The sequence below is a fragment of the Falco naumanni genome, chromosome 5 (genome assembly GCF_017639655.2).
Source record: "Falco naumanni isolate bFalNau1 chromosome 5, bFalNau1.pat, whole genome shotgun sequence".
Taxonomy (NCBI): domain Eukaryota; kingdom Metazoa; phylum Chordata; class Aves; order Falconiformes; family Falconidae; genus Falco; species Falco naumanni.
In genome coordinates this window covers 16,654,500-16,681,139 of record NC_054058.1, presented here as the reverse complement: position 1 = coordinate 16,681,139, position 26,640 = coordinate 16,654,500, and the positions used below count along the sequence as shown (strand labels likewise).

Here is a 26,640-nt window from a genome sequence, read left to right as displayed (position 1 = left end):
AGATTCCTTTTGTTTTGCCAACAGCTAGTCAGAATCCATTTGTTTTTCTCCAGAAGAGTGTGAAGAATGTGCTTCCTCAATAGCAGCTGTGAAAGCCCCAGGGCCCCATGTAAACGACAGTGTAAGTAGGTAGAGCTCCTCTGCAGTTGCACTTCTGAAAAACCCTGGGCTCAGGTCAACTAAGATTTTTTTTCTGTTCCCTGCTGTAATTCTAGTTTTTTCCCATGCTTCATTGTGCCATTTAGTGTTAAAAATAAGATTCCATAAAACATTTTTATGTTCCTTAAGTGCACATTTTAATTTTCAAATGTGTATCTGTATGAAGGCTTGCCAGAGAAGCAGCTTGTCTTTCCCCAGTGCTGACCTGATCTGACTGTAATACTAAACTCAAGGTAAGAGTTAAGATTAATGCAGCAATTCCATGTCTCGGCTCTTCCTTCAGGTTTCTGGCAGCTTTTGCAAATTACACTTTATGCTTCAGATGCTGGTAAGGTGCTGCGTAGCTGACTTGGTTTTAATTATTTTTTATTTTGGTGGCTCTGATTTTGTTGTGCATCATTTTCCCCAATTCTAAAATGAGATTAAAATTGCCCTCATATTTTGAGAACTATGTGGAGGATGCTATGTAAGCCTCTGTGTTATCTTGGATCTATTTCTGCTACTGAGTATGTGGAGCTGGAAGGGGTCTGTTCCCCAGGCCACTGTAGATACTTGCTATAAGGCAGGGTTCTCTGGTCAAGTTCTTCCCTTGGTCATTCACCTTCAAAGTCTTCCCAGGATTAAGCCTGGGTTCATTTATTTTCCTTCATAGTCAATAGTGATGCAGTTGCTGACTTTCTCTGTACCAAGATAACAACGTGTTAAGTTTCAGTTTTGCAAGTACCTCAGGGTCTGGGTGGAAAATACTTTAAAATGGCAAAACATAATTTTCTTCAAGGCTGGAAGGAAGGTACATCACATAGGGAAGCAGAATAAAGCTTGCAGCTCCAGTTCGTTGGAAGATGAAGATGCTTTCTGGCATTAACAGGAGGAGAGCAGCTTGAGGCTCAGGAACAGCCTCAAGAGACCCTTTGCAGCTTTGGGCGTGCTGGGAAGGGGGAGGGTACATCTTCCCTCCCAGCGACTGCCAGCAGAGCAGCTTCCCTGTGCCTCCAGGATTTGCTGAAATTTCCATAATTTACTTTATTACTGATTTACTTTGCAAGATTTTACTCAAGGGGACGGAAAAAAAATAGACTAGCCTCCAGATCTTGCTTCCATTGCTGTGTTACCATCTTCGAGCTGGGGAGAGTAATGAAATTTTTATTATGCTTCTAGGCTAGGGAGGTATCAATTGAGGCATAATCTGTGGAATAAAAAGAGCTAGTTTTTGCACAGACCTTTTCTGACTGCAAGGGATATTCTAAAATAAGGGATTTCACTTGGTTTGCTTTCTGTAAATGAGTACAAGTTGAAATGTATTTTTAAGACTCAATTAAAGCAATAATTAATCATCGGAGGAATTATAGATGCAAATGTCTTTTATTCTGTACTAATACTACATTAGCTCCTTTCTCTTTATTTTTCTAATACCCTTCGTATTTTCAGAAGTGAAGAGAATGTAGCAGAGCTTCCTAGTGATTGGTGAAATTGAGACTTATTCTCTCTTACCCTGTGTTTTATCAGTGTGACAGCCTACATTCCTGACATTGTGTGGCTTTACCCAGGAACTGGTAAAACTTTCCAAATGTCTATTTATCAGTGTTTTAAAAAAGACAGCTGATTAATGTTATTTGCATATGAGCAACAGAATGTGTAAACATTGACTGGGGAGTCATTCAAATGAATGCTTTCAGCTGGATTCACAATAGCAACGTTTCACCAAGGCTGAGTGTAGCTCAACTTGGAAAAGTTATCACCAAACTTGGCCACTTGCAGTACATTAACATTTACTTGTCTTTTCTATTGCCTTTTGCCATATATTTTCCTCCAGCTTCTAAAATCAGAATAAGACTTCAACCCTGTCCTTGGAACAGTGAAAAAATTTCGGTTGCTTATCTTGCCACACACCCTTTCCAACCACAAGATGCAGATTAATGCCTCTTCTGCAGTCAACTGTAGTGGTTATCTCATCCAGTCTGATCGAATGGGCAGCACAGAGAAGTGCAATGACAAGGCAGGGGCCACATGTCTCCTGAGTTTTGGGACCAGGTTAAATAATGAGTTTTCAGAATGAGTTAATAAATAATTTTTAAATACTTCTTTAGCATCTTTCCTCTTAAGAGCCCAGGTTCAGTGCATGTGAACTCATTAAGCCTCCTAACATGACCTGCTAGGTACAGAAATGATATGTTTGTTTTCATGTAGGGTAACTGAGGCACACCCTAAGTATGTTTTTTTTCTTTCTTTTTTTCTGTAGGGTTTGTTTTTGCGCATGGGAAATAAAATAGAATCCAGATCCTCTGTTACTTAATGCAGTTTCCTGTGTTGTACCCACAAGAGTATCCTTCCTTTGTACATACGTAGTCTGCAATTAGAAAAAGAAAACTCAAAATATTCACGATGTCAGTGCTTGCATCATTGGCAAATACCAGGAATTTAATGTGGTTTTGTTCTGCAGAAAGATTTGTTCACCTCAAGTCACCATTAGAGGTTGTGTTAAGGATACCTTCGCTGGTAGCTATTCTGGTAGAGTCATTGAGTAGAATGAGAGGAGACACGTTAAGGAATGAGTGAGAAATCAGTGGGCCTTAAGGTGGATGTTCTTGGTGTGTTACTGTAGATCAGGTACCAGACTTTGGTCTGAGTCCATGCTCTTGGCATTCTTTGGGTGAGCATAAAATTATTCAAATTCAAGTACAAATTATGTCTGTCTACTGCATAGCATAGACTTCTGCTCCATGTCAGCGTTGCTGTTCGAGCTTGCTTGTCAGTGTTGGTCTTTGTTCAATGTACAGGAACCAAGCAGCGTTCCAGGAGGACCACTTGGTGTGGCTTCTGAAGCAAGCGAGAGCAGGATGTAGTAGGAACCCTTCCTGGTCTCTCTAAATATAGCTAGGATTATTCATGAAGAGTGCAGCATATGATACACTGTCTAGGAGATACCTGTTCATCATGATTAGCCTCACCATAACGACTTTCATCAAAATCAAATTAATTATGTTCAGTATTGTTGCAGCCTGAAGTAAAGGAGATGTGAGAAACTAGTTATCTAGTTATAGCCTGTCTTTTGAAAGCTTGGCAAAGCTGTCTACTCCATCAGCCAACTTCCAAATGGAGCCAGCAAAAGTTAGTGCAAGAAGAATGTGACTTATTAGTAAGAGTTAACATTTGTTTAACAGTTCTTACCATTAGACTCTGGGTTGTATGTTGTACCCAATCTGATAAAACTGGCCACTGTGAAGAGTCCTGTCCTCCCACTGCTACCAGCGTATCCAAACCCTCTTGGACGTAGTTCAAGTTCTGGTGCTGGCAAAAGGGCCAGTGCTTTTCTTCCCCTTGTCCTCTGTACCCATCCACGTTTCATTACTCCACTTTCACTGGATTTAGCAGTTGTGTAGTTGGAGGGTGGGACAAATCAACTTGCCGATCTTATGGAAGAGTGGTGCTCTTTTTGACAAGAGCATGGGGCTGGTTGGTAGCTCTAGTTTTGTCAAGCTGCTGAGTTCACCTAACGCACCTGTGCCTGCAGCTGCATTGTTGGGAAAACTGTAGGACTACATGGCCAGGACTGGAGGGATCAGTGCAAGCGAGAGGGAGGGACCCCTCTCTCTAAGAAGAGAGAGACCTGCATTGACACTCTTTGAAACAGAACTTGGCAGCAATGTCTATCCCTTTTTGTGTAAGGGTCTTGTGCATGGGGCCCATCCTCACAAGGAAACATTAATGTTAAATAATATTTCAAGAGTGGAAATTATCTCATGCTTCCTACAGCTTATTTGGGTTTTTCTCTGGTTACTGTTTATGGGAAATAGCTGGTTGTATCCAGCTTGTCAAGCAATTCAGGTCACTGCCTGAAAGACTTCTTTATTTGCTGCTCCACCAGTCTCCATCTTTACACAATGTTTGCACTAAACTGGTATTTCCATTCAGATTTCCTGCTGGTAACTCCACTCATCTTTGTCTCCATTTGGCAGATAAAGAAGTGGAAGCACAGTGACAGTCACCTTACAGGGCAATAGAAACTTAGGCCTTGAAAAGGGACAGCGAGAGCCATTCTGCAGGAACACAAGTGTTGCTTTTCCTTCTGCTTTCCTGTAAAGCCCATACCTTTGTATGAGCTGATCTGTGTTTCATGCAGAGTCCTTCTGCTGATGAGTCTTGCTCCTTTTCTTGGGCAAGAGCATGTGTAGCCCTCAGGGCATGCTGCAAGACTGTTCTGAAGGCTTTCTTGGTGGGAAAGGTTTTCTCCTAGAGAAGATGTCATCTTGTTCTCGTCTTCTTTCATACAATTTATCTCGAAAGTGCACGAAACTGGGCTTTTTAAGATACGTTTTTTTTTAAATCTGGAAATTTGCCTATTCTTGCATGATTAACTATAGTATAGCAGCTATGTACAGCCTTAGTATCTTACAGAAACTTTAGCAGATATCTTCTGTTCCTTTCCCTCTCACTTTATCTTGCAGCTGGATATAGCCAGAGCTTTTACCCACACCCTGCTTTTGCCTGTCTTGTCCTTTAACTAGGAAACCTGATAATAGAATCAAATCTCTGAGATTAATGTAAAGGAAAACACCACCCATTCTGAGCGAGCTTTCCCAGGCCAAGATGGGAGACTGATGTTTCATGGGAAACGAATGCCCATCACAAACATAATAATCTTTCACCTAGGGCAAATTTTTTTATTTCTTTTCCTTTCTTACCTTTCTTTTATCTTCCTAGAAGAGTGGATATGTGATTGTGTAGGAGGGATCATGTATATATACGCATAGCCATTACAAAGCACTCCTCTGGTCACTCTTAGCGCTAGAGGAGATGAGCAGTTGGGATCTTAAGCAATAGGCTGCAGGAAGATTCTTGGATTTCATGAAGGCAAGGCTGTTTTGCTCTATACCCAAACCTGTAAATCTCAGAAGGATAAGCCCCAGCTACCCACTTGCAGTATATTTTTGTTCTCAAAGTTATATATGTATGGATACAGTGATATGTATGTTCTCAAAGTGATATAAGTGTTGAAATGCCAAACCACATTTGTATTGACTGTTCTGCCCTAAAAACAGTCTGATAATAAGGCAGAATGGTAATGCTTTCTCTTTGCAGTTGTCCTTGTTATCACTGTAGGGATCAGATATTGCCATTACATTCTTCATGAGGTGATGTTTCTTTCTCCACCTTTGGTAATGATGGCCAGAACTCCTGATGGCTTGGTGGTATGAGTATGGCACAGCTCCATCCGTAGTGTTCCAAATCTGCTTCCCAGCTTCAGGCACTAGGAAAGTGGTACCATGTATTCCTCTTACATCAAGAGACTGCAGACATCTTTTCATATCTCTGTATCCTCGACCTTATCAAGGTAGTCTGTTTTATGTGCCAACAGCTGTTTTCTGCAAAAATCAGTTAAAGAAATTAACTGTTGTAGTGGGATTTTAATGGGCAAACACCTGTTCTGAAGCATTGCATGTACTAACAAGATGTACTACCTGCATTTGCAGCTTTTTGAGGCCAGAGGGATCTGTTGTGTTCATTAACCCTGACCAGAGGCATTGCACAGACCATAGCCAGTCATTGATGTTCTGCATCTGATTTAGCAGACAGCTCCTTTGCTGCCACGGACTTACCGTGTGTAATTACAGTATTTAATTTGATTGGTGTGATCTAAAAAGAGCAAGAGTCAGGGATTTGAACATAATATCAGTAAAAAGAAAAACAAATTTAATGCCCTCTTCTCCTCCAGCATTCTCCAATGCAAAAGTCCCTCCTAGTTCCCGAAGGTGAAGCCCCACTTGGCTCCTGCTTCCCTGGGCTCCTTAGAAAACAGGCTTTACAGCATGCCTAAAATTTTAGTAGAGATTCTTGGATCAAAGCTGCTAGTTCAAGGAAACTTTATGCAGGTGCCACATAAGAAGCTCCTCCTCTTACTCATCTGTCCTAAGTGGTGTCTCTTGGCCATGAAAAAGCCAGGTGTAGAGAAATCCCCAGCGTCTGAATCTTACTTTTAGACAGCTGTATGTTTTTTGGAATGAGGCATATCTTTCAGTAACTAAGGAGGAAGCAGACTTTTGTCATTGACCTTGCTCTGTTCGTAATTGTTTCATGATCCAAAACATTGCAGGGAAATAGTTAGCTTGGGCTTTTTTTATGCCAGTTAATTTAGAAGATCTTAAAACACTGTTGTCTTGAATATGCCTTGATGCAAGTACCTGCTAAAAGCTGAGAAAATGCTGAAATGTGCAGGAATGCAATTACTTCAGTAGATGGAAAAGCTTCCTGTTTTTAGACAGTTCTAAGAAGACAAAGATTTGCAGCTCTATGAAACTTGGGGAGAGTCAGGAGAAAGGAAAGATACAAATGAGCTAAAGCAAGCTATGAAATGCCATTTCACTGCACAACATTGTTAGCTTTTCAGCAAGCTACTGATGTCTCATCGCCAGTAAATTAAAATGCATCAATTCAGATGCTGTGGTAAAACCTGGAAGAGAGGGGTGGCTGCATGGGACCGTAAGTCTAGTTTCTGCATCACGTCTTGTGCTTCATTTAGTTGCCCAGAGTGCTGTCCTGAGCTGACCTCCCATTTAGAGCACTCCTTGGAAGACAGAACAGTGTGTGGATACACCAGCATCTCTATTACCTTCCTGTTCCAGGTTTTGGCCTTGTGTCCTTGCTGATGGAGCAGAAGTACAACCTCTCTTACTTTCTCCTCTCTCTCTCCCTCTACGTGAGGTTCGTGGAGTGGGTGGGTGAGTCCTATCTTCCAGTCACACACATGCACAGTAAAGCAATTTGAGTGGGTACTGCTAAACCCCAAATGACTGGATTGTCTTAAAAAGCCCACTGTAAAGAAAATAAAACTAGTTATTTGAAAGGACTGAGCTCATGAAGATTTTGGTATGTCACTGCAAGTCATTCAACGCTGTGTGAGTGTTCTAAGTACAGAATGTCTCAAAATGTACTCTTAACTTTGGGACAGAGCTATTGATAGTAAAGCATAAAGAATGTAATTGTATTGCCAAAGATTGAGGGAAGTGGAGCTGAGATGGAAGTGACCTTATTAGTGGTCATTTCTGTTTCTAAACTTTAGGTAACCAGTCTCCTCGTGCTAGTGGCAGCAAAGGTTATGATGTTTGGATCAAAAATTTCTTTGCTACTTGAAGTGGACAAAAGATTAAAAGGAAGAAAACAAAGGCATGTGTTTTATATAGGTGTAGATTTACACAGTTTATATTTGTACCCACATACATACAAGTTGTTGTATATACTTGCACAGTGTCACCCAGCACGTATCTTTTCCCGTCAGGGAAATGAATTTGTGTTTGCCAGCTGTGCTTGCTGCTGGCTGAAAGTAGCAGAGAACTGAATCACAGCTGCTGTTCATGGGAGACTTCTGCTGCTCAGCTTCGTTGAATAGCAGGAAATCCTGGAGTGCAGCACAACTCCAATATTCAGGTTTTATTCCATATTAGGAAATATTTCCTTATCATTACTGTGGGTGTGTTGGAATGATTTGTGAGATTAATTTCTGTGAGCCAAATTAAAAGACAAGGCCCTGTCACTTCTCGCTTTCGGACAGACTCCATGGGAAGGCATGAACAGGCTCAGCCTGGGGAAGGGCACCCCTTTTCAGTTGATACAAGTGAAACCAGCGTCACCAAAACTATTTTAAAAGAAATTGTTTCAGCCTGGTGTGGTTCCTCAGTCTGGGTTACGCAGCTTCTCATGCTGGCACAAAGCGTGAGTGGCAGCAGGAGAGAAACAAACAGATGGTTTGATGGAAAGTGGGACGGCTTCTTTCAGAAACAGTACCAGCTCATGCCAGCCTGCAGTGTGCGCACAGCCCTGGCCTTTGCTGAGGGAGGAACCTGGTGGTGTTTTTTGAGAGTTTTTTTGCCTGGTCCACTCAGAGCCCCTCCTTGACATTTTTGGGTACGTAGAGGTTTAGGAGTCTACCTCAAGGTAGGAAAGTAACTTTCTCCATTTTAAAAGCATCTTTTACTTGGGTGCATTGGGTGAAAAGCTCTTCTGGAGTTTAGGGGGTATGTTGGAGCCAGCCGCTGATGCTCCGAGTTGCTCTCTGGACCTTGCTGTCCCCTGGGTTTCCCTGGTGTCGGTCCTAGAAGTGCAGCAGCCGCTGAGGCTGCAGGACCCATGCAGCGTTTCCATGCCCAAGTCGTGTGTGTCTGTGAATGTCTCCTCAAGGTTTTCTCATGGTTGTGGGGGTCGAGCACTGGGAGTGTCCACCCTTTTTGGTTTATGAGCTAGGGCCAGGCGAGTCATGGAGTGTTCTCTGCTTTTAGCTGTGACTATAATGGGCAGCTCACCCAGACGCTCCATGGGGAAAGCAAGAATGACTTAAAATGGCTAAAACATTTGAACATCTTTTGCTTTTAAATAGCAAAGCCTGTTCTGACAGGGCTAATTTTACTCAGTTTCTTAGTGCTCCTTTAAATAGAACAAATGTAATTCATTCTGTAACTTTAGCAAAACTTAGTAGAACATAACACACATTGGGGAATGAATAACAAGCTAAAGGAAATGAAGTCTATAAATGAGGTAAATGAAATGCTAAAGTGTCAGTGATGTGTTATTGCAGTCTTGTTTCATTTTCCCTTCTCAGGTGGGAACTCTTGTAAAAACTGGAGGGTGTCGGAAAGATCTGGTCTTGGCAATAATGTCAAAGAGGAGGAATCTGCATTGAAGCATCTGATTTGTTTTATTTGGCAGGGAGTGTTGCTTCCCTCAGGTAGCATATTAAATAAAATAGGGGCTTATGAATGGTGATACTACTGAAAACATGAATTATGTAGGAACATAATATTTATTTTTCTGAAACACACCCCAGAGCAGTGCTTGGCAAACATGCTGATCTAATAACTATGAACTTCAGTAACAGCAGTAGGGCAGCTAACATCATCTAGATGCCGGCACAGGAATATTAGGTCAAAACCTATTGAGCTGAAGGGGGTGGGTTTATTGACAAATGAACAAGGCTCTGTTCTTAGTATGGAAAGCTCTCTTCAGTGATAACACAAGTATTAAGATCAGGCTGCAAGAGTTAAAAAATACTGGTCCATAAATTGATGTAGATTGGAGTAGCAGAGTTTTCTTGTTTGTTTGTTGCTCCAAGACTTCAGGATCCTGTAGTGTTTTGTTTGTTTCTGGTTTTTCAAAAGCTTTGGAAGTAAGTTGAAAGTGGGTTATAGAAAAAGAAGGCAGGGAACCTCTCCATGAGGAGGTTCAGTATAATCAACTGGATGGAGAAAATATGCACGGCGCAGTTGACACACTTGTGCTAGCAGAACTGTAGTGCAGAAAGTAATTTCCCTCCAGGCTGATACCACAGTATGACCACTTTCTCCTTCTGTTTCATCACTGGAACTATCAGCTCTTGTATAGCATTTTTTTTTTTGCTTTTTGCCATTCAGTTCTGCCATTCTGCAGTTCATACCACGTACAGTTGCATGTCTCAGAAGTTGCTCAGGGTGCCTGGGTGGTTGCTGCTCCAGCTGCTGCTCCTCCCCTCGCTCTTGCTGGTATGTCACACCACCTTGTCCTGCTGAGCCTTTGGTTGCTTACTTCATCTGTCCCTGCCCACTGCCTTTTGGTGTGAATCATACTGTTATTTGTGTATGGTGGGTAGGTTTTTTTATGTGTGTGTATATATATCCTGTCTCTCTTTAAGAGAATCCAAACAATTTATAGAGACAGCAGGGCTGGCGCTCATACTTGAAGCCTTGCTGTATCCATGCTGCTTTTCTAGATGGCACTTCATTTTTTAAATATAATCCTTGTCAGCAGTAGTTTTTAGTGCCTGGTTTTGCAAGTTGCTTTGCTGTGTTGTCTGTAAGGAGCCAAGCAACGTTACTAAGTCCGCTCTAGCTTCTCACCCAGAAGAGCTCCCTCCCGCACTACGCACGGTGGTGATAGCTGGCGTTTCTGAAGGTACTCATTGAGCCGTATGCGTTTACTTTGGAACAGGTCTGGCACTAAAAGCCTCTCTCTCCTTTCTCTTTTACCTTCCAATTCTTGAAAAATACCATTTGTATACTTCATTTCATAAGCAAATTGAATGACAAAATGTGTCATGCTGAGAAAATGGGAACTTTGAAAGGCAGAAATATGTTTCAGTATCTGCCTTACCCAGAGGCTTTCATTCAAGAGACAGATTTCCTTGGAATGTAAAAGGAAACTTTATAAACTTTGCAGTTTTACCCTTTTTACTGTAACAGCCTTCCTAATTGCTGGGCTTTAGGGGCGTGCTTGCGTGTATAAATGAAAATTATTATCAGCCTTTCTATGAAATGACGTAGCTGTTTTGGGAGGAAGGATTGGTGTTCCCTGTCCTGTTGAATGTGTATGTAGCTTTACATTTTAAATCCAAATGAGAGACCCAGTGGCATGATTGATGTAAGTAGCATCGTTCTGTCATGTGGAAAAAAACGTGCTTTTCTTTCCGAGAGTTATATGTGGTGTTTGCTCCCTAACTTAAATATGCACTAAGTAATGAGTCCAGAGTAAATTTTTTCTAGGGCTGCTGTGTAATTATACTACACTCACGGTTTCAAAAATGAGGATGATATTTCCATTGTGTGACTTAGGTCCAGATTAATTTGGTAGTATAGATCCAGCCTTATTTAATAGTAAGAACAAGCTGTATGATACAACACAGTTGTGCAGAAGATTTGTGCATAAAGAGACTGACACCTTCAAACCCGTTCTTACAGAAGCCCAGTCGTGATACCACTGTTTAACTGGCACAGACTTGCTCTTTTGCTGGCAATCTGTGTAAGAGAAAGCAAGAATTGATCAAATAGATTACTGTAGTATCCTGAGAAATGTGAAACTCTTTAATAAGGAAGATAGCTGGAAAGGCTGGTTTCAGTTTTCACTGCGTGTGGCATACTGTCACATACTTATATTCTCACTGAAATGAGAAATCATTGAAAAAGTAAATGTGAACAGTTGGAAGAATATGTTAGAAGGATCTGAAATTATGAACTTACCCGCATTGGGAGTTTGTTTTTTAGTGTGTTTTGTTGGGTTTTTTGGTTTTGTTTTGGTTTTGTGGCGGTGTTTTTTTTCCTATCCAAGTGTTTGAATCTTCATCATCACTACAGTTCAAATGTTTGATGATGTGAAGTGTTATGATTGTGCTTTCTACTCCACATCCCTGTCCTGTTGCTTCATTTTACAGGCTGGAAAGTATGCCATGGGGTAATAAAGCCAGTTTCTTGAGGTCTTGTTGCACATCTGTTGCAGGATCCTCTTTCATCCCTTATTATGCTTGTGTCTTTAAAGGCGAGAGCTACCTGGAGATGTAGAAACAGGCTCTAAAATTCCTGAGGGTGTCAAACCTCCATCCTTCCTTCCTGCCAAGCAACAGCTCTGTGCTCTCCCTCACCTTCACACATCCTGGATGCCCTGAGCTGGAGCTGTGAAAGCTGGAGACAATGTGCAAGAGGCTTCAATTTTGTGTTCTCATCCCTTCCTAATTAGAAAGTGATCCCACAAAGTGCCAAGTGTTTCTTTCAGGGGAGAACGGTTCTCCAGGTGCCTTGATTTCTTCCATCTCTCCTCCTCTGAGTTGTAGCAGGTGGGATTGGATGCCTGCCTCTGATTTTTGTTCTCGTTAACTGGAGTCTTAATCTGATAGTCTAATATAAAAACATTAATGATAGGCTGTGGGAGCTGCCAAGAAGTGCCCCAGAGAGGACATGAGTGTTGAGTTACCAGCTGTGTAGCAGAAGCTGGAAGCTCCTGTCAGGAAAATCAATCAAGGGTTTGACTAGAGCTGTTGTGGTAGGTGGTAGCACGGATTGAAGTTGTAGTAAACTTCTTGGCCTTTCTCCGCTTCCCAGTCAGGAAAGATCTGGGAATAAAAAGATCAAATGTATGCTTTGACCAGGCAGCATTTTTCTAGCAGAAAGGAGAGGTCCCTTCCAACTGAAATAGCGTGTGCTGAGTTTGGAGAGACTTGCTTAGAGGAAACATTTGAAAATTCCAGTTTATTAGCACTGGGCCTGCTGTCCCCTTTCTGCTGTTGTACCTTGCTCTCATCCTTCAGGAATGTCCTTCAACTCCTCCCTGCTACACTGCTGTCCCACTTGCCTCTGCGGGCAAGATTTGCACATCTGTAGCTCCTCACCCCCATGGAGTAGGTGCTTGCTGCTGAGCTGAGCAGGCATCAGGAGAAAGGCTCATGCTGTGAGTTCAGCCATCCATCCAGGAGGCACAGGCTTGATTTCTGGGCCAAGCAGCACATATGGCATCTCTGCTTCTGGCAGCTCTGAGGTGATGTCCTGCAGGCTGTGCGCTGCTCAGTGTCTTCTGTCGATTAGATGGGTTTGATGTCTCTCTCATTCACAGCCAGTGGTATATCATTTTTTCCGAATTAACAGGCCCTTCAGAAAGAAAGATCTTTGGTCCTCAGCAGCCAGAGGAGTTTTGGCCAAATGCCTCTGGCTGGTTTAACATGACCTTCTCCGTGGTCCAGGGAGCCTAGTGCAGGGCTGGTGATGCAGCAGGAATAGAATGGTTCCATTATGCAAATGGAATGAATTTGGGTGAATTAGTAGGTTTTTGAGGGCATTTCCAAGAAACTATGGGTGGCACCTTTTCAAAACATTCCCATTAATGTGGTGAGGTCAGTAGAAATAGCCTGTGCTGTCGATAAAAGCCCCCATTTTGAAGCTTCTTCCTTTCCACCCGCATCCCCTCCGGTATCATTTGTTTATAAAGGTCATGCTCAAGGACTTTACTTGGTTACTCCCAACTGAATATTTTGTTTGAGATGTGGATTTGTGCTTTGTTTGAGGGTTTTCTAGTGGAAGCAGAGAGGCAGGAGGAAAAAGGATGAAGAGATTTTCTCGGCTGTGAGTTGACATGGGTCTGTGCTCTTTTCCACTTACATTGGGGAACCTGGAGAGCTTAGGGCACCACTTGGTTTTACAAAGTTGTTTATTTTCCCCATGGTGACAGAGCTTGCTGGGGACACTGGTTGCAGTCTGAGCAAATGTAAGGTAAATTCTCTCTCAAGGAAATAATGTGCTGTGGTGCAGCACGGTTTGGAGGCAGGGCTGGTGGAGTGTGTGTAGGATAAATGGGATGCTGGAAGCAATTGCTTCTAGTGATGTAGCCCTCCTGCTTTGGTGAGCTTATGTCATGGTGTGATGGTAAAGTCAGTACAAGTTTCTTCTCTGGTAAACAGCTTTCTCTGAGCTTACTAATTTACAGATTGGGTTCTTGTCTGCATTCTCCTACTGTAGAACCATTGTGAGGGTCAGCCCTGCTATTCATAGTGTGCTGTGCTGCCAGAATAGTTATCTCCTTTTTACAGGCTTAATAAAATCAAGTGACTTTAGATTTGCTATTTGGTAACGTCTACATTTGTGAGTATAGAAGCATGGAAAAACAAATTAACAGGAAATAAAATTGCAGTCTTATTTTCCCCTACCAGGAATACAAGACGTGGAAAAGACGAATACCCTGTTGTTTGCTAGTGCTAGAGTGTGCTCATTATACCTTAAGTAAAGGTTAATCCATTTCAAGCCTGGGTTAATGCTACGTTATCCTGGCACTTCAGAACGATCAGAAGGCAGGTTTTTACTCTGTTAGGTCATTTCTTGAAATAACTTAATCGCAGATACCAGTGTGTGGTCAGTAGTTGCTCTGTTTGATTTGGGTGTGTCAACATGCTGTTGGTTTTGCTCTCAGATACCTGTTAATTTATCTTTTCCCACCTATCAAGGGAGAGAAAGAGTGCGGTATTGTACAACAGACTTGATAGGGAGAGCAGTGCTAAGTTCTGCCAACTTTTGGAGCAGTGTCCAGTGTGGGGTATGTCTTTGTGTGAAGAATAGAACCCCTTAATTTTTAGTAAAGACTGTTAAGATTGACAGCTCTCATATTCCTATAGTAGAAAACTGAAGGGGATAAAACTCATTAAAAAATAGAAATATTGACATCATCTTAAAGCAGCTGTATTGTAATTAAAACCTCTTTGTATATGTAGAGAAAGATACATTTTTGTTCTCAGAATTCTGGCGTCTTGCGCATTGCAAAATACACAGCTAAAATAATACCTACATAATGTTATAAAAAGCCTTTATTTGTGACACAGCAGCTGTGTTTCTGGCAACAAATATCTTATTGTTGCAACAAATCCAATTACAAATCCACAAGATAAAATACCATCCTCCCGGAGGGCAGCAGACAAATCTGAAACACAAAATCCAGAGCAGGGTTAAGCAATCTTCCTGTCCTGATGTGGACGTGCAGATTTCCTTCTGTATGAAACTTTTAATCGGTTCACCTTAAGAAGTATTAGGATCTGCTGGAAGATCATAATTTGGGATTTGTCTTCCTCAAAATCCCCTGGTGATATAGAAGGTTACGTAAATAATCAAAGGAACTGCATGTACTTCTGTGTCATTTTCCAAAAACAACCCCTAAACAACCTGAACAAATGAGCATGGGGCTGAGATGCTGCTGTTCATGGCTCCCCTCTGTGAGGCTCTACTAAAGCGCCTCCAGGTAGGGCATGAGTCCTTGCGCAAACTGTGATTTTTTTTTTTTTTTTTTTTTTTTTTTTTTGGTTGGTTGGTGGGTTCAGTTGGGTTGGTTTTTTTATGTCCCCTGTCTTCCCTAGACCAGCTGCAAGGGACTCAGGACTGTCCTAAGATGGCGCTTCCCAGCATCAAAAGTGGTGTTCTAGTACATCTAAGTTCTTCGGGTTGAAGAGGAAAGCTATCAAAGAGAGTAACCTTCCTTTCCTCTTCCAAGTTTTCAACTGCTCAGTGACCATGTGCCCTGACCTCTAAGTACTTCATCTACAAGGGTAACGTTATTTACAGCAGCGTAAGGCTACTCCCCTTGCAAATTTTAGAATCCAGACACGGGGAGCTCTGTAATGAACAGCCACTCCAGAAAATGCTCATTTCATTCATCAGTGGCATGGCACAGAGATGGTTGCAAAGGAAACAAACAGAAAGACTGGTTGCCTAATGGTCTTGTGGTGGGGAAGGGTTTTCTATTTTTGGTGGTTGGTTGCTGCTTTAAAAAAACCCAACTAAACAAAAACCCAGAAACAGCAGTTTTCCAATTAAAATATAGCAATTCCATTTTTCATTTTCATGTGATAATTTCTAGAAATACCCCACAGCTGTCCACATGTAATTTTGTTGAGCAGCTTTAAAATCTGAAAATACTTGATGGCTATCTTCCAGCCGTGAGTGAAATAGCTTCTCCTCTGAATGGGATTAGGGGTTTTGCCCGTTTAGTTTTTCATTTTAACCTGTCCTTTTGGTACCATCTAAGATTTCTGCAGTCCGAAATTGTCGTAGAGTTGTGACGTGTCCAGCTGTGGGAGCTGTCTGGTCCTTCTCTTACTTCCCCCTTTTCCTTTCCATGTTTTGCTGCCTCTTCCCTCCCCCGGGCTGGGCTCAGGTCCACCGGAGGTATGTTTTCCTCATTCGTGGACAAGCGTGCTGAGTGAGCTGCCTGTAGCCTGCATCATTCTTTGCTATTATTCACCCTTTGTTTTGCCAACATGTTGTTATATTTTTAGAGAGTGGGTAGTAAGTCCTCCTGCTATCTTGGGATAATTTTATAGTACAGGTTTTTTTAATGGAGTTTCTTATATCATGTATCCACAGTACCTTTCCTGTGAATTCTGTAGTGTCTAAGAATTTGAGATGGGGAGTGGGAAAGAGGAGTATATTTTTTAAAATAGATATTTTTTTTTTCAAGTGAGTAACCATTTGACATGCTCTGTTTCAGTACATGTTACCATGGCGATGACTGCAGGGACTACAACATCCTTTCCCATGAGTAACCACACCCGGGAGAGAGTGACGGTGGCCAAACTTACACTGGAGAACTTCTACAGCAACCTAATCATACAGCATGAGGAGAGAGAAACCAGGTACTGGCTCTGCCTCCTCTCACCCGTCTTGAGCTCTTCTTTGTTGGCTTTTGGCAGTGTGTGTTTAAGGGCACTTTGATCCACATGCACAGAGCATTCTGGTTGTAAGGAGCTAATCCCCAAAGGGCGCAGGCTTCCTTTCAGCTGCTGGCTCTGCTGCGAGACCTGGGAACATCCCCTGCTACTGCACCAAGCAGTCACTGAGAAACTGAGGACCTCCACTTCTGATGTTCTTGTACAATTTACCTCCTCATCAGGCTATTTCTACTTTGCAGAAACCACTCTGTGCAGGGTCTTACTGTAGAGCGTGTGTGGGGTTGGTGACCTCAGGTTCCTCCACGTGTGCGGGAGGGAATAAACTACAGAGGTAGATGCAGCAGAGCTGCTGATGGGTGGTAACTTAGTGTTGTGTAAGGCAGTGGCTTGTGGTGTCTATTTGTGCTCTGCAGAATGGAGCTCATGCCAAGACTCAAACCCTGCAGAAGGGGGTGTATAGGAGGTAGGGAACTCAATGGAGAGGTGTTTGACAGGATATGGGGTAAGAAAAGGAGGCAGAAAGCTGGGGGTGGCCTGGAGTGGAAATAAGGGGCAGCAAAGAGCATAGGGTTGGTGATGGGTGGTTTGAGAGGCTCCTGGGTGGACAGGAAGAATTTTGGGGATAATGTAATACCCACCCTTAAATTCTTCTTGGGTGGTTTTGAGTGGTAGTCCTTGCACAGGAGTCTGCATTGGTCATCTCCACTTCAGCTTCACTCATCAGTGCCCAATTCTGCTTGCAAAGTGGTGAAGTGCTACTTGAATTGTCAACGCACCAAGCATTTGATTATAATGAATGTTGTGTTTCAGACTGTCATCAGCATGTGAAATTGTCATTCCCCTGGTAATATGTTTTTAATTGAGGAGTTTTCAGCCAAGCAGCGAGGTTTCTCTCTTCGTCATATTTAGTCATTATCCCATGTAATTGAGTTGCTTCTAGTTAGGAGAATAGACTGTCTGCTTTAATTTAGGGGATCCTGCTGTACTTCCCAAAGTGCAGAAAGACACCCACAGCTTGGCACCCAGCCTTCAAACTCCTGGCCGCTGCTAGTGGGTAACTGGCTTTCTGAAAGCTGCACCCTGATGGTCATAAAGAAGCATCCCATGGGTGGAAAAAGAAGGGCCCAGTAGACACATTGCCACATGCTGACCCCCCGCCATCTGTGGGGTACTTCCAGGCTTCAGTCCCTGCTCAGACCCTCCCAGCCTGGCACGGCACCAGCTGGAGGAGTCCTGGGACAGTGAGCCCTGGCCTAGGTAGGACACCGGGAGGAAATGATGATGGGTCTGGGATGGGTAGAGTTAGTTGGCATGAGAGCAAGGGGAGCAGGACCAGGAGTGTGACCAGGGAGAGAGAGGTCAACAAGGCTGGAGCTGGCTGAAGGTAGAGCTGGGATAGAAATGGTGGAAAAAAACATGTTTATTCTGATTTGTAATCCTAATTGATAAAAACAGCCTTACTTCAACAAGATTAGATGAAGAAATATAAGCCACGAGAGTGGTTATACCTTTGGACATTTAATGCCTAATTCTGCAAATACATAAGTATGGTCTTACATTTGCGTATGCATTTTCAACAGCTTTGGTCACAAATGAGTAAATGGGTGGAGTGTGCAGTTAAGTCTTCAGATTTCCATTTAAGGCATATTCTTTGGTATATGGAATATATGATTAATAAATAAAAGCAATCTCCTGTTTCTCCCCTTCACAGGCAGAAGAAGCTAGAAGTGGCTATGGAAGAGGAAGGCCTCGCAGATGAGGAGGTAAATACTGCTTAAGTAACCTTTGAAGGGGTTGTTTTGCTTTTGTTCCACTACTTCAAATTGGCATTTGAGGAGCTTACAGAAACATTAGCTAGCATGACATTAAGTTTTACTTTGTAAATGAACATTGCCAATGTAAATAACTTATTAGGGAAGCTGTGAGTATGCTTGAATGATACTTGTAATAGCTAAGGCTTTTCAAGCCACCCTTAGTCCTTATGACACACATGGCTGCAGCAGGTATATGACATGCTTTTCAAAGATTAGTTTGCCATTATGTTTGGCAGGAAAAAAATGTGAAATGCTCTTAGATGTGGGTAGAAAGCAAAATGCTGAACCATTTTTTCTTGATTTAAACAACAAATTGGGCACACCTTTTCTCCATTCGGATACAGATGAAAAGGCATCTCTGTCTGGTTGGCATCTCTCAGAACTTTGCTCAGTAAATTGCCTTGTCTGAGGTCTGTCACACCATGGCTGCCTGTACTGCCTTCAGGATAGGCAGGGAAGTAGGAGCAGCGCCTGGTAACTTCTGAGAAGAGGGAGAAGTGAGTGTGGGTGCCTAATGCCATCTTGTGGTTTTAAATGACGCTGTCATGCTACTACAAAACCTGGCAGGTGCCTGAGCGATGGCACTCGTTAGCAGTGTCTGAGATCTCAGCATCTTTGGGAGCATAGGTCGGCACGTGCCTTCTCTCAGGGTGAATCCCGTTGACATTTTTATAGAACAAAAGACATGACAGGATTTGGACAGATTTTTCTTCCAAATAAGAGTGTTTGCCTGCCATAAACCAAATGGATTTTGCTATAAATAGTGTAAGGTGGGTCTCTGCTGCTGCCTCTGAGACTCCTTGTCATCACGCTTTTCAGTGGGATGCAATTTTCAATTTTTATTGATCCTTCACCCTACCCAAAAACTGCCTCAGCTAGTGACTTTGTCCTTAGGACTGACGTACTTTGTTGGAACCAGTATGATTTTTTTTTCATTTTCATTTTTTTAATAACTATTTATTTAAGTAATAAAAAAACCCCAACACCAACATCCCCTGCCCAAGTGAAACTGGGCCTGAGGCCTCTATATAAAAGACTGTGCTCACGGATCATACTTTGAGATATTCAGAAAGACTTCTTCTACATTTTCTCTGTAATCCTAATGGGAGAGAGAATGCTTCACAGGAAGGTAGATTGTATATCTTGATTTCCTACTGTCCAATAACGCAGAAATGTATGCGTATGTGTCTCCTTAGAAAAAATTGCGCAGGTCACAACATGCTCGCAAAGAAACAGAGTTTCTGCGACTGAAGAGGACTAGACTTGGCTTGGATGACTTTGAATCTTTGAAAGTTATAGGAAGAGGAGCATTTGGGGAGGTTTGTGACATTCTTGCTTGAATAGGATATTAAAATTGGATTTAATATTAAAATAAAACATTTTAAGTATAGAATAAAAAGTTCCAGTTGGGGAATATTGTTGCAGAAGAATAGCTATTTGAGTAATTGTGCAAGTATGGTAAGTCCAGTAATGAATTATGTGCCTTGATTTCTCAAGGCCTCTGGGAAGGCCCTTAGTTTCCCACAGCTTCCCAAACTGTTGTTGTCCATTTGGCCCTCTGAAATGATGGATTTGCAGTTGCAGAGCTCCTCTCTGTAAACGTCCTGCCTGCCTGGTGTCACATCACAGTTGTATCTGCTCCTGAATTTTAGTGTACACAATCTCACGGCTACCTGGAATTTAGTTAGTGGCTGCTAACTTGTCTAAAAAAATAACTACTTCAAACTTCATCACTAGTACTAGTGTTGTACATTGTGTAGAAACATTTCTTTTTTCCATGTGTTTTTGAACGTTTAACAAAAGAACTGTTCCATGCCCAGTAGAGCCTTCCAGTAGATTCCATGCTGGGGTCTAGTTTCTGAGGTAAAGAATTGTTTGGGTTATATTTCTCATTATAGGTACGCCTTGTTCAGAAGAAGGATACTGGTCACATTTATGCAATGAAGATACTAAGAAAAGCAGATATGCTGGAGAAAGAGCAGGTTTGTGTTGGATAAGTCCCCTAGATTTCAAGTTTATACCGTCTAGAAAATTCCCACAGTTCTTTGTGGCAGATACTGTTTGGCCATTTTTTCCACTTCGAAAGCCCTAATGATGATATAGCAGCCCAAAGCATTTATGGAGTTGCTACCGTAGTACAAAAGAATAAGCAGAAGTTAGGAAAGAAGGTCATGTAATAGCATTTTGAAAAATGTTTTATTTGGAATAGTGACAAGTATTTTTTTTTCTCCCTTCCTTTATCAATGCAGACCTTATGGTACTTAATCTGTAAAACTGCATTTCAAGGAGGATGCTTCTTGCAAAGTAATACTGTGCCATAGTGAAAACTGAGATTATTTGATGTTTTCTTTTGGTGGTTAGATACTGACAGATATCACATTGTTCATTGGCTTTGTTTTCCTTTATTTTGCTTTTTAATCAGCTCTTGTCTTGTTCTGCTTTACTTTGTTTTTATTAGTTTGGTTTGGGGTTTGCTTTCACTTTTTAGTTAGTAATTCACTGCAAATTCCCCGTAAGACACAGCAAGTACTGTAGCACCACAAAGCAAAGAAATCAAGTATGAACGTCTCAAGGGAAAGGGCAGATGAAAGAAGACTTCTTACCAGTGCAAACCTTACCCATCATTTGATCTTATATTACATTTCTCTGCATTGGTACTCATACTTTTTTTTTTTTTTTTTTCCCCCTGGCACAGACTTTTTGTCTTCTCAAGCCCATGCCCTGAATATAGGGAACCAGAGGAGCAGCATGTGCTGCACAGCAGCCAGGATGTGTGTGGCCCTCTGAAGCCTTGCCCCCATTTCAGAACCTGATGTGGCAAGGAGGCTTAGCTCACACTCTCCATTTAGTTCGGGACAGTAATCTTCCTTGGAGAGTGTTTATCTGCTGTAATTTTCATTGCCTGGTTTGTTCAATGGAAAGCAACACAGGGCACAAATACAGGAAAATTGAGATTTTTTTTTTTTCAAGCCTGATAGCACTGGGACATAACCTGGCTGTTCTTTAAGCAAGGTTTTAACATTGTGTTTTATAGCTACATTGAGGAGCAGAGGGTAGAAAGAAATAACAAGAATAGACAGAGCTAGATAAATCAAAGCTGGAGTGCCTACTGCAGAGAGAGAACCCATTGCCCTGGGAAAAGAACATACACATGTGAAGATGTTCCTGGCCAGTAGAATTGGTGAAGAGATGCAGAAGACTGCTGTTAATTGGTAATAGCCCTCAAAGCTGGAATAGTGGTACATATTTTCTCTCCAGAAGTTGCCTTCTAGTGTATGAATAATGAAACTCTTAGAGCTGTCAAGAAATATTTCGTCCACGCATGTGTCTTTCATTTTTCTTCAGGATGAGGGTATGTTCCAGTGAAACATACACCCCTCCTCCAATCTCTATTATTCTTATTTTCCAGTGAATTCATGGGGTAGCAGCTCCCTGTATATTTTTCAAAGCCTCAGCTGGGACTGCAATATCCTGGGCAAGGTCAGACATTCCCAAACTCACTTGCCCAGGACCAACATCAGCAGCAGCCATGGCCATATTAGTTCTGGGCCAGCTTCATGCACATCATTTGGAGGAACGGCTCCATCTTCTCCCTGCACCCCCCACCCTTAAATAACCCAAGACCCTTACCATTTTTGCACTGCTTTAATACTGGCCGCTGAGCTCATTGCTACCTGCCATCATCTCTAAGGCCTGAAATGCATCCCAGTCCTTTTCCCACTTGGCCAAGGCACTTACCGTGCAGTTCAAGTAAGGTATGCCCTGTATGTGCATACATACGTGTACCATCTGGAAGGGGTTCACGCACCATCAGTGGTGTGCACAATGTGGCTTTGGGAACCAGACAGCAGTTCCCTGTAAGTCAAGCATTTCTTCTTCACAGCAATGAAGGAATTGGGTTTTGCAGGAAGAAATTAGTTTAGACAGTGTCACTTTTGCTAGAGAAGATTCCCCAGGTTTATCTTGCCAAGTTTAAACTGTGAGTTTTAACTCAGTTTAAACTATCTATATAGAAGTGGTTATTAGCTCTCTGTTTCTTTGTATACTTATATGAGAAATCTAGTAACTTCTGACAGTAATCATAACGCATCTACCATTTTACCTCTTGGTTCTTGCATTCTTTAAGACCAGCTCTGGCCTTTTCCAATGTTTTTGTCAGTATTTGCACACTGAATGGCATGTTAAATTTTTGTCTCAGCTTGCAGTAGGGACACTACCATATAAAGCTCTGTGATGGTCAGCTTTATAATTTTTTTGGATGTTCCTATTTCATGTTAGGGTGTAGTAAAGAAGGGAATTGCACTTTTCCACCAGCTTTATGAGTTCTTTCCAACAAAAAAACCAAACCCTGCTTAGCAGTCTGTGCTTTGTGTTTCTAGAGGTTGCTTCAGCAGAGTTGTGTGAATGGTTATTTTCAACATTAAGTTGATTTCTGGTGGGTATTTTCTGAGGACTTTGTAGGATCTAGTTAAAAATTATGAAAAATATGAATATGAAAAGAGCATGAAAAATAGCCTTGTTAGTAAAGATCGTTAAAATAGATTGTAGGACTAGGAATATAGTGTGGTGTTTGTACTGAAATACTTAAATTGTCCTTTAATAACGGTAATTCTAAAAAAAATCTAGGTGGCCCATATCCGAGCAGAAAGAGATATTTTGGTTGAAGCAGATGGAGCCTGGGTAGTGAAGATGTTTTACAGCTTTCAGGATAAAAGAAACCTTTACCTGATCATGGAGTTCTTACCTGGAGGTAAGCTGTATGCTGTGGTGTTAGGTGATGAAAGTACCTCTTCCTTAGTTTTTGTTGTCAGCTTCATAAAATCTTAGAAACAAGGATGCTGTTTGATTTGTGATAATAAACAATTTAATGCTGTTGAAAAGATGTCACAATAATGTAACCATTCCTGATTTTTAGGGGAAGAGAAAGGTTATGAAGGGGTGTTAAAATAGACTTGGATTAAATAATTACTGTAATCCAATGTTCTGCTTTATACCGCTGAAGCTATTAACAGTAAAATCAAAGTAAAACCTCTTGTTTAAACAGTTTATTTGTGCAATTCATGTACTATGTGTTACAATTCACTATTATCTTCTTGGGCTGTCCAATTAAAATTCCTATTTAGAATTTTCAACAGTTTTACATCCAGTTTACTGAAAAAGTATGTTGGGTTTGTAGGTCCTTACAGTAATAGTTCTATAATTAGTAGCTATAAGGCCAGTTACAAGGTTAAATTTGGATTCTACTGGGGTTTCATGTAGAATTAGTCTTGTGATTAAAATGTTCTGATTTCTAAGCTGTGTTTTCTTCTCTTTGATTAGGTGACATGATGACCTTACTAATGAAGAAAGATACCTTATCAGAAGAGGAGACACAGTTTTACATTTCTGAAACTGTGTTGGCCATAGATGCTATTCACCAACTGGGATTCATCCACAGAGATATTAAACCAGATAACCTTCTGCTGGATGCTAAGGCATGTCATGTGCATGTAAATTGCCTATGCTTTAAACATCTGTCTGCAGATGATGCCATTAGAGTGGTGCTAATTGGTGGGAACCAGTAGTGCCACACCAGTGATTTAAACTAGCTGGAGTAAAGACAGAAAGTGGTGTTAACTATCTTTTCCTTGTACCAATATACTTAAAGCAAAACTGCCCTTGTTTTTTGTTGGAAAAGCTTTTAACCCTTTTAAGTCAAGCCTGACCCACTTAGGGTATCCAAATGCTCATATTCATGCATATTAAAAACTGATACACTCAGTTACTTCAAGACAAATGAAAGCACAAAACATTCAAGCAATGCTAAATAATCAGTTCAGTTCCTACAGTTATCTCATTTGTGTTACTGTCCAGTCACCAGCAGAAACACTCTGTCTGTTAGGCTGACTACAGTGAGTCTCACACTCAGTAAGTACACAAGTCTGTGGACTATCTGGTATTGATGGCTGGAAACCTGGTTAAAGCCAGGTTACCATCAAAACAAAGGAATGTTATCCTGGAGGCTTTCTCAGTCTCAGTGGTATCCAGTTCAAAACAAAACCAGGCAAACTAGCTGCCCTCAGCTTTTGCAGAATTGTAGACCATTCCCAGGGGCAATAACCTGTTTGAGAGAAAACACGCTCCCGCAGTACACGGTTCAGACATTATTTGCCTACTTGCCCTGGATTAGGTAGTCCTGTGCAAGTCCATCATGGCCTGAGAAGGCACATGCAGTTATTAAAACTTCCCTTTTCAAGCACTACCTTTCTAAATTACATTTTCATCTTCTGATTTTTATTTTTTTTAGGGTCATGTAAAACTGTCCGATTTTGGGCTATGCACAGGTTTAAAGAAAGCTCACAGAACTGAGTTCTACAGGAACCTTACACACAACCCACCAAGTGACTTCTGTAAGTATAAGGTGTCCTAGTTAAACAATTCAACAGTTCTGAACTGCAGCTATGCCACATCATAATTTAGTTCTGCTGGGATAAGCAAGACTGGTCAGGCTGATTGCATGTAATTGAAAAACTGGAAATGCATGTTCCCTGGGACATGGAAGCTTTTCACAGGAAAGAAATTATGATTTCTGCAATGTTAATGTATTTTTGCACATTCATACACATATAAAAATCCACATAATGTAATGTATCTATGTTTTAATGTACTTCAATGTACTTTTCATAACAATGTTAGTGAAGTTACAGAAATGCTCTTTCAGAAGGAACATGGGTTTCATGTGCCAACTGAGGTCAGGGGCAATCTCATGAACCTTTTTGTAAAAGTAAAGTTGTTCATCAACATGCCTTAGTGACACACCACGTTTGTCTTACTCCACAAATGTAAAACTTCTCTGCAGTTCTTGGATTCTTCATTTGTTGCTTGAGAAAACATCACCCGTATCTGAATATATGTTGCCAGCTGCAACAACAAGTGCTACTGATCTCAAATTGATCTGTAAAACTTATATCAAGTTTTAATTTAAAATTGCAGATTATGTGTCCTACTTACATGAGTTTCAGCTGCAAATTGGACAGTAGTTACTCATTACTGGTTTTTTTCCCCTCTCCAGTTGTAATTGTTTCTAGACTAAAGCATTCTAAGGATATAAAATAGTTATTCTTTGAAAACAGAATGCTGTCAACCTTTTCCTTTAATTCTTAAAAATGTATTTATTATCTAATAACTATTTTGTAAATTAGCATTTCAGAATATGAACTCAAAGAGAAAAGCAGAAACGTGGAAGAAGAACAGGCGACAGCTGGTAAGTTAATAAAACTATAATTTTTTTTGCTTTTAAACTATTTGCAAAAAAAGTTAAATATAAGCATGGCATTAATGCTGCTGTTTTAAAAAACTGGAAGACCATCATTCTTTACAGATGTCGCTCTCTTCAAGCTCCCCAAACTGCAAATAACTCAAAAGCAGGTGGTCTAGTGACTCCAGTTGTGGAATAACCCAGAGACCAGGGTTGCTTTGTCTGGTCTGTTTCCAGAGCTGTGACTATCAAGACCCTGCTCTTCTCTATGCCTTCTTGTGTTTGTCTCTAGACTGATCTGGTATTGGCACCCTGCGTGAACTCCTGGGTTTAACTCCTGCGGTTCAGTGGCACAAGAAGATGCATAGCTGTGTAGTTCTTTTTCAGAGAACTGTGGGCAAAACTTCTGTGCCCTTTCGGTGAACAGGAATATGATGGAAAGGCAGTGGAGGGTATTGGGACTGGAGTGCTGCAGCTTGGGTTTGCAATGAAGAATAATCAAGTAATAAAGGGAGCTCTGGCATTAACTCAAAGCGAAGTATCTGGTCATTCATGAGTTTTCAGAACTTCAGCCCTGCTCTTGATCTTCACCAAATAGCAGTTGCAAACCCCTCAGGTTTCAAATTTTGAACTTTTTGTTTTACACGCCCTGTTTAAGAAGTGATATGCTGCAGTATTCCCAAAAAGCTTTTGGGTGTTTTTTTTTCTTTCCTTGTGAGATATAATGAGATTACATTGCAGCCATGGTGCCTCATAGGGGCTGTGTTTCACACCCTTACTACTTCTGCTTGGAGTCAAATCCCTGAAAAGTCTACATCTCCAGGTCCATAAAGACTGACGTAGCAGAACTGTGTGGTGAAGCTAGGTGAATCAATAAACAGTCCAACAGAGAATAAGAGGCCAAAATGAGAAGGAGCCATATTCTTGGTTTTCTGTTGGCTTAAAACTAAATGTCTTGGCCTCGTTCAATCAAATGAAGTGTTTTGTTTCTGATCAGACAAACACAGGTGAATTTTTTTTTTTTTTTTTTTTCTAGCCAAACTGGTCTTGGTGGACTTTTGTGAGTGTTTTTGTTGGTTTTCGGTCATCCCCTCCGGCCCTGCAAATTTTCCATCAGTAAAGAGAAATAGCTGAAGATTTAGTTATTAGCCACAATCATCTGGGCTGCATGTTGTAAAAGTTAAAACGTGGAGCTTGGGTCCAGTAAGAGCTCAAATTAATTAAGAGCACAAATCAAGGGATCACCACTGGTTATCCCTTTTTAAAAAACCAAACCAACAACAAAACAAACCTACACCAAAACTAAACCAGCAGAACTTGCATATCTTAGTAATGCGGCTACCTGAAACTTTAGCTAAGATGACCTTCTGATATTGCAGTGGGAACAATCTATGATTTCATTACATTTAGGGAGGGTGATTTCCATTTCCTTTCAAGGTTCTCTGTGCTTACCCATGTAGAATAATAATGTTCTTGGGATTTTAGATATTGTGAATTTT

General features: G+C 41.3%; 1 protein-coding gene across 5 annotated transcripts in view; it reads left to right on the top strand.

Annotated features, from left to right (window-relative positions):
• STK38L (serine/threonine kinase 38 like) overlaps window positions 1-26,640 on the top strand; it is a 50,763-nt gene that overhangs the window by 13,222 nt on the left and 10,901 nt on the right. For all 5 annotated transcript variants that reach the window (XR_005828036.1, XR_005828035.1, XM_040595387.1 and 2 more), the window contains exons 2-9: window positions 15,910-16,054; window positions 17,802-17,853; window positions 19,101-19,223; window positions 19,803-19,886; window positions 22,531-22,654; window positions 23,224-23,378; window positions 24,191-24,293; window positions 25,086-25,147. Coding sequence is in view for 3 of the 5 variants with exons in the window: in XM_040595387.1 (XP_040451321.1) it covers window positions 15,921-16,054; window positions 17,802-17,853; window positions 19,101-19,223; window positions 19,803-19,886; window positions 22,531-22,654; window positions 23,224-23,378; window positions 24,191-24,293; window positions 25,086-25,147 (837 nt within the window). In the remaining 2 variants the exon portion in view is untranslated. The remainder of the gene's footprint in view (window positions 1-15,909; window positions 16,055-17,801; window positions 17,854-19,100; window positions 19,224-19,802; window positions 19,887-22,530; window positions 22,655-23,223; window positions 23,379-24,190; window positions 24,294-25,085; window positions 25,148-26,640) is intronic.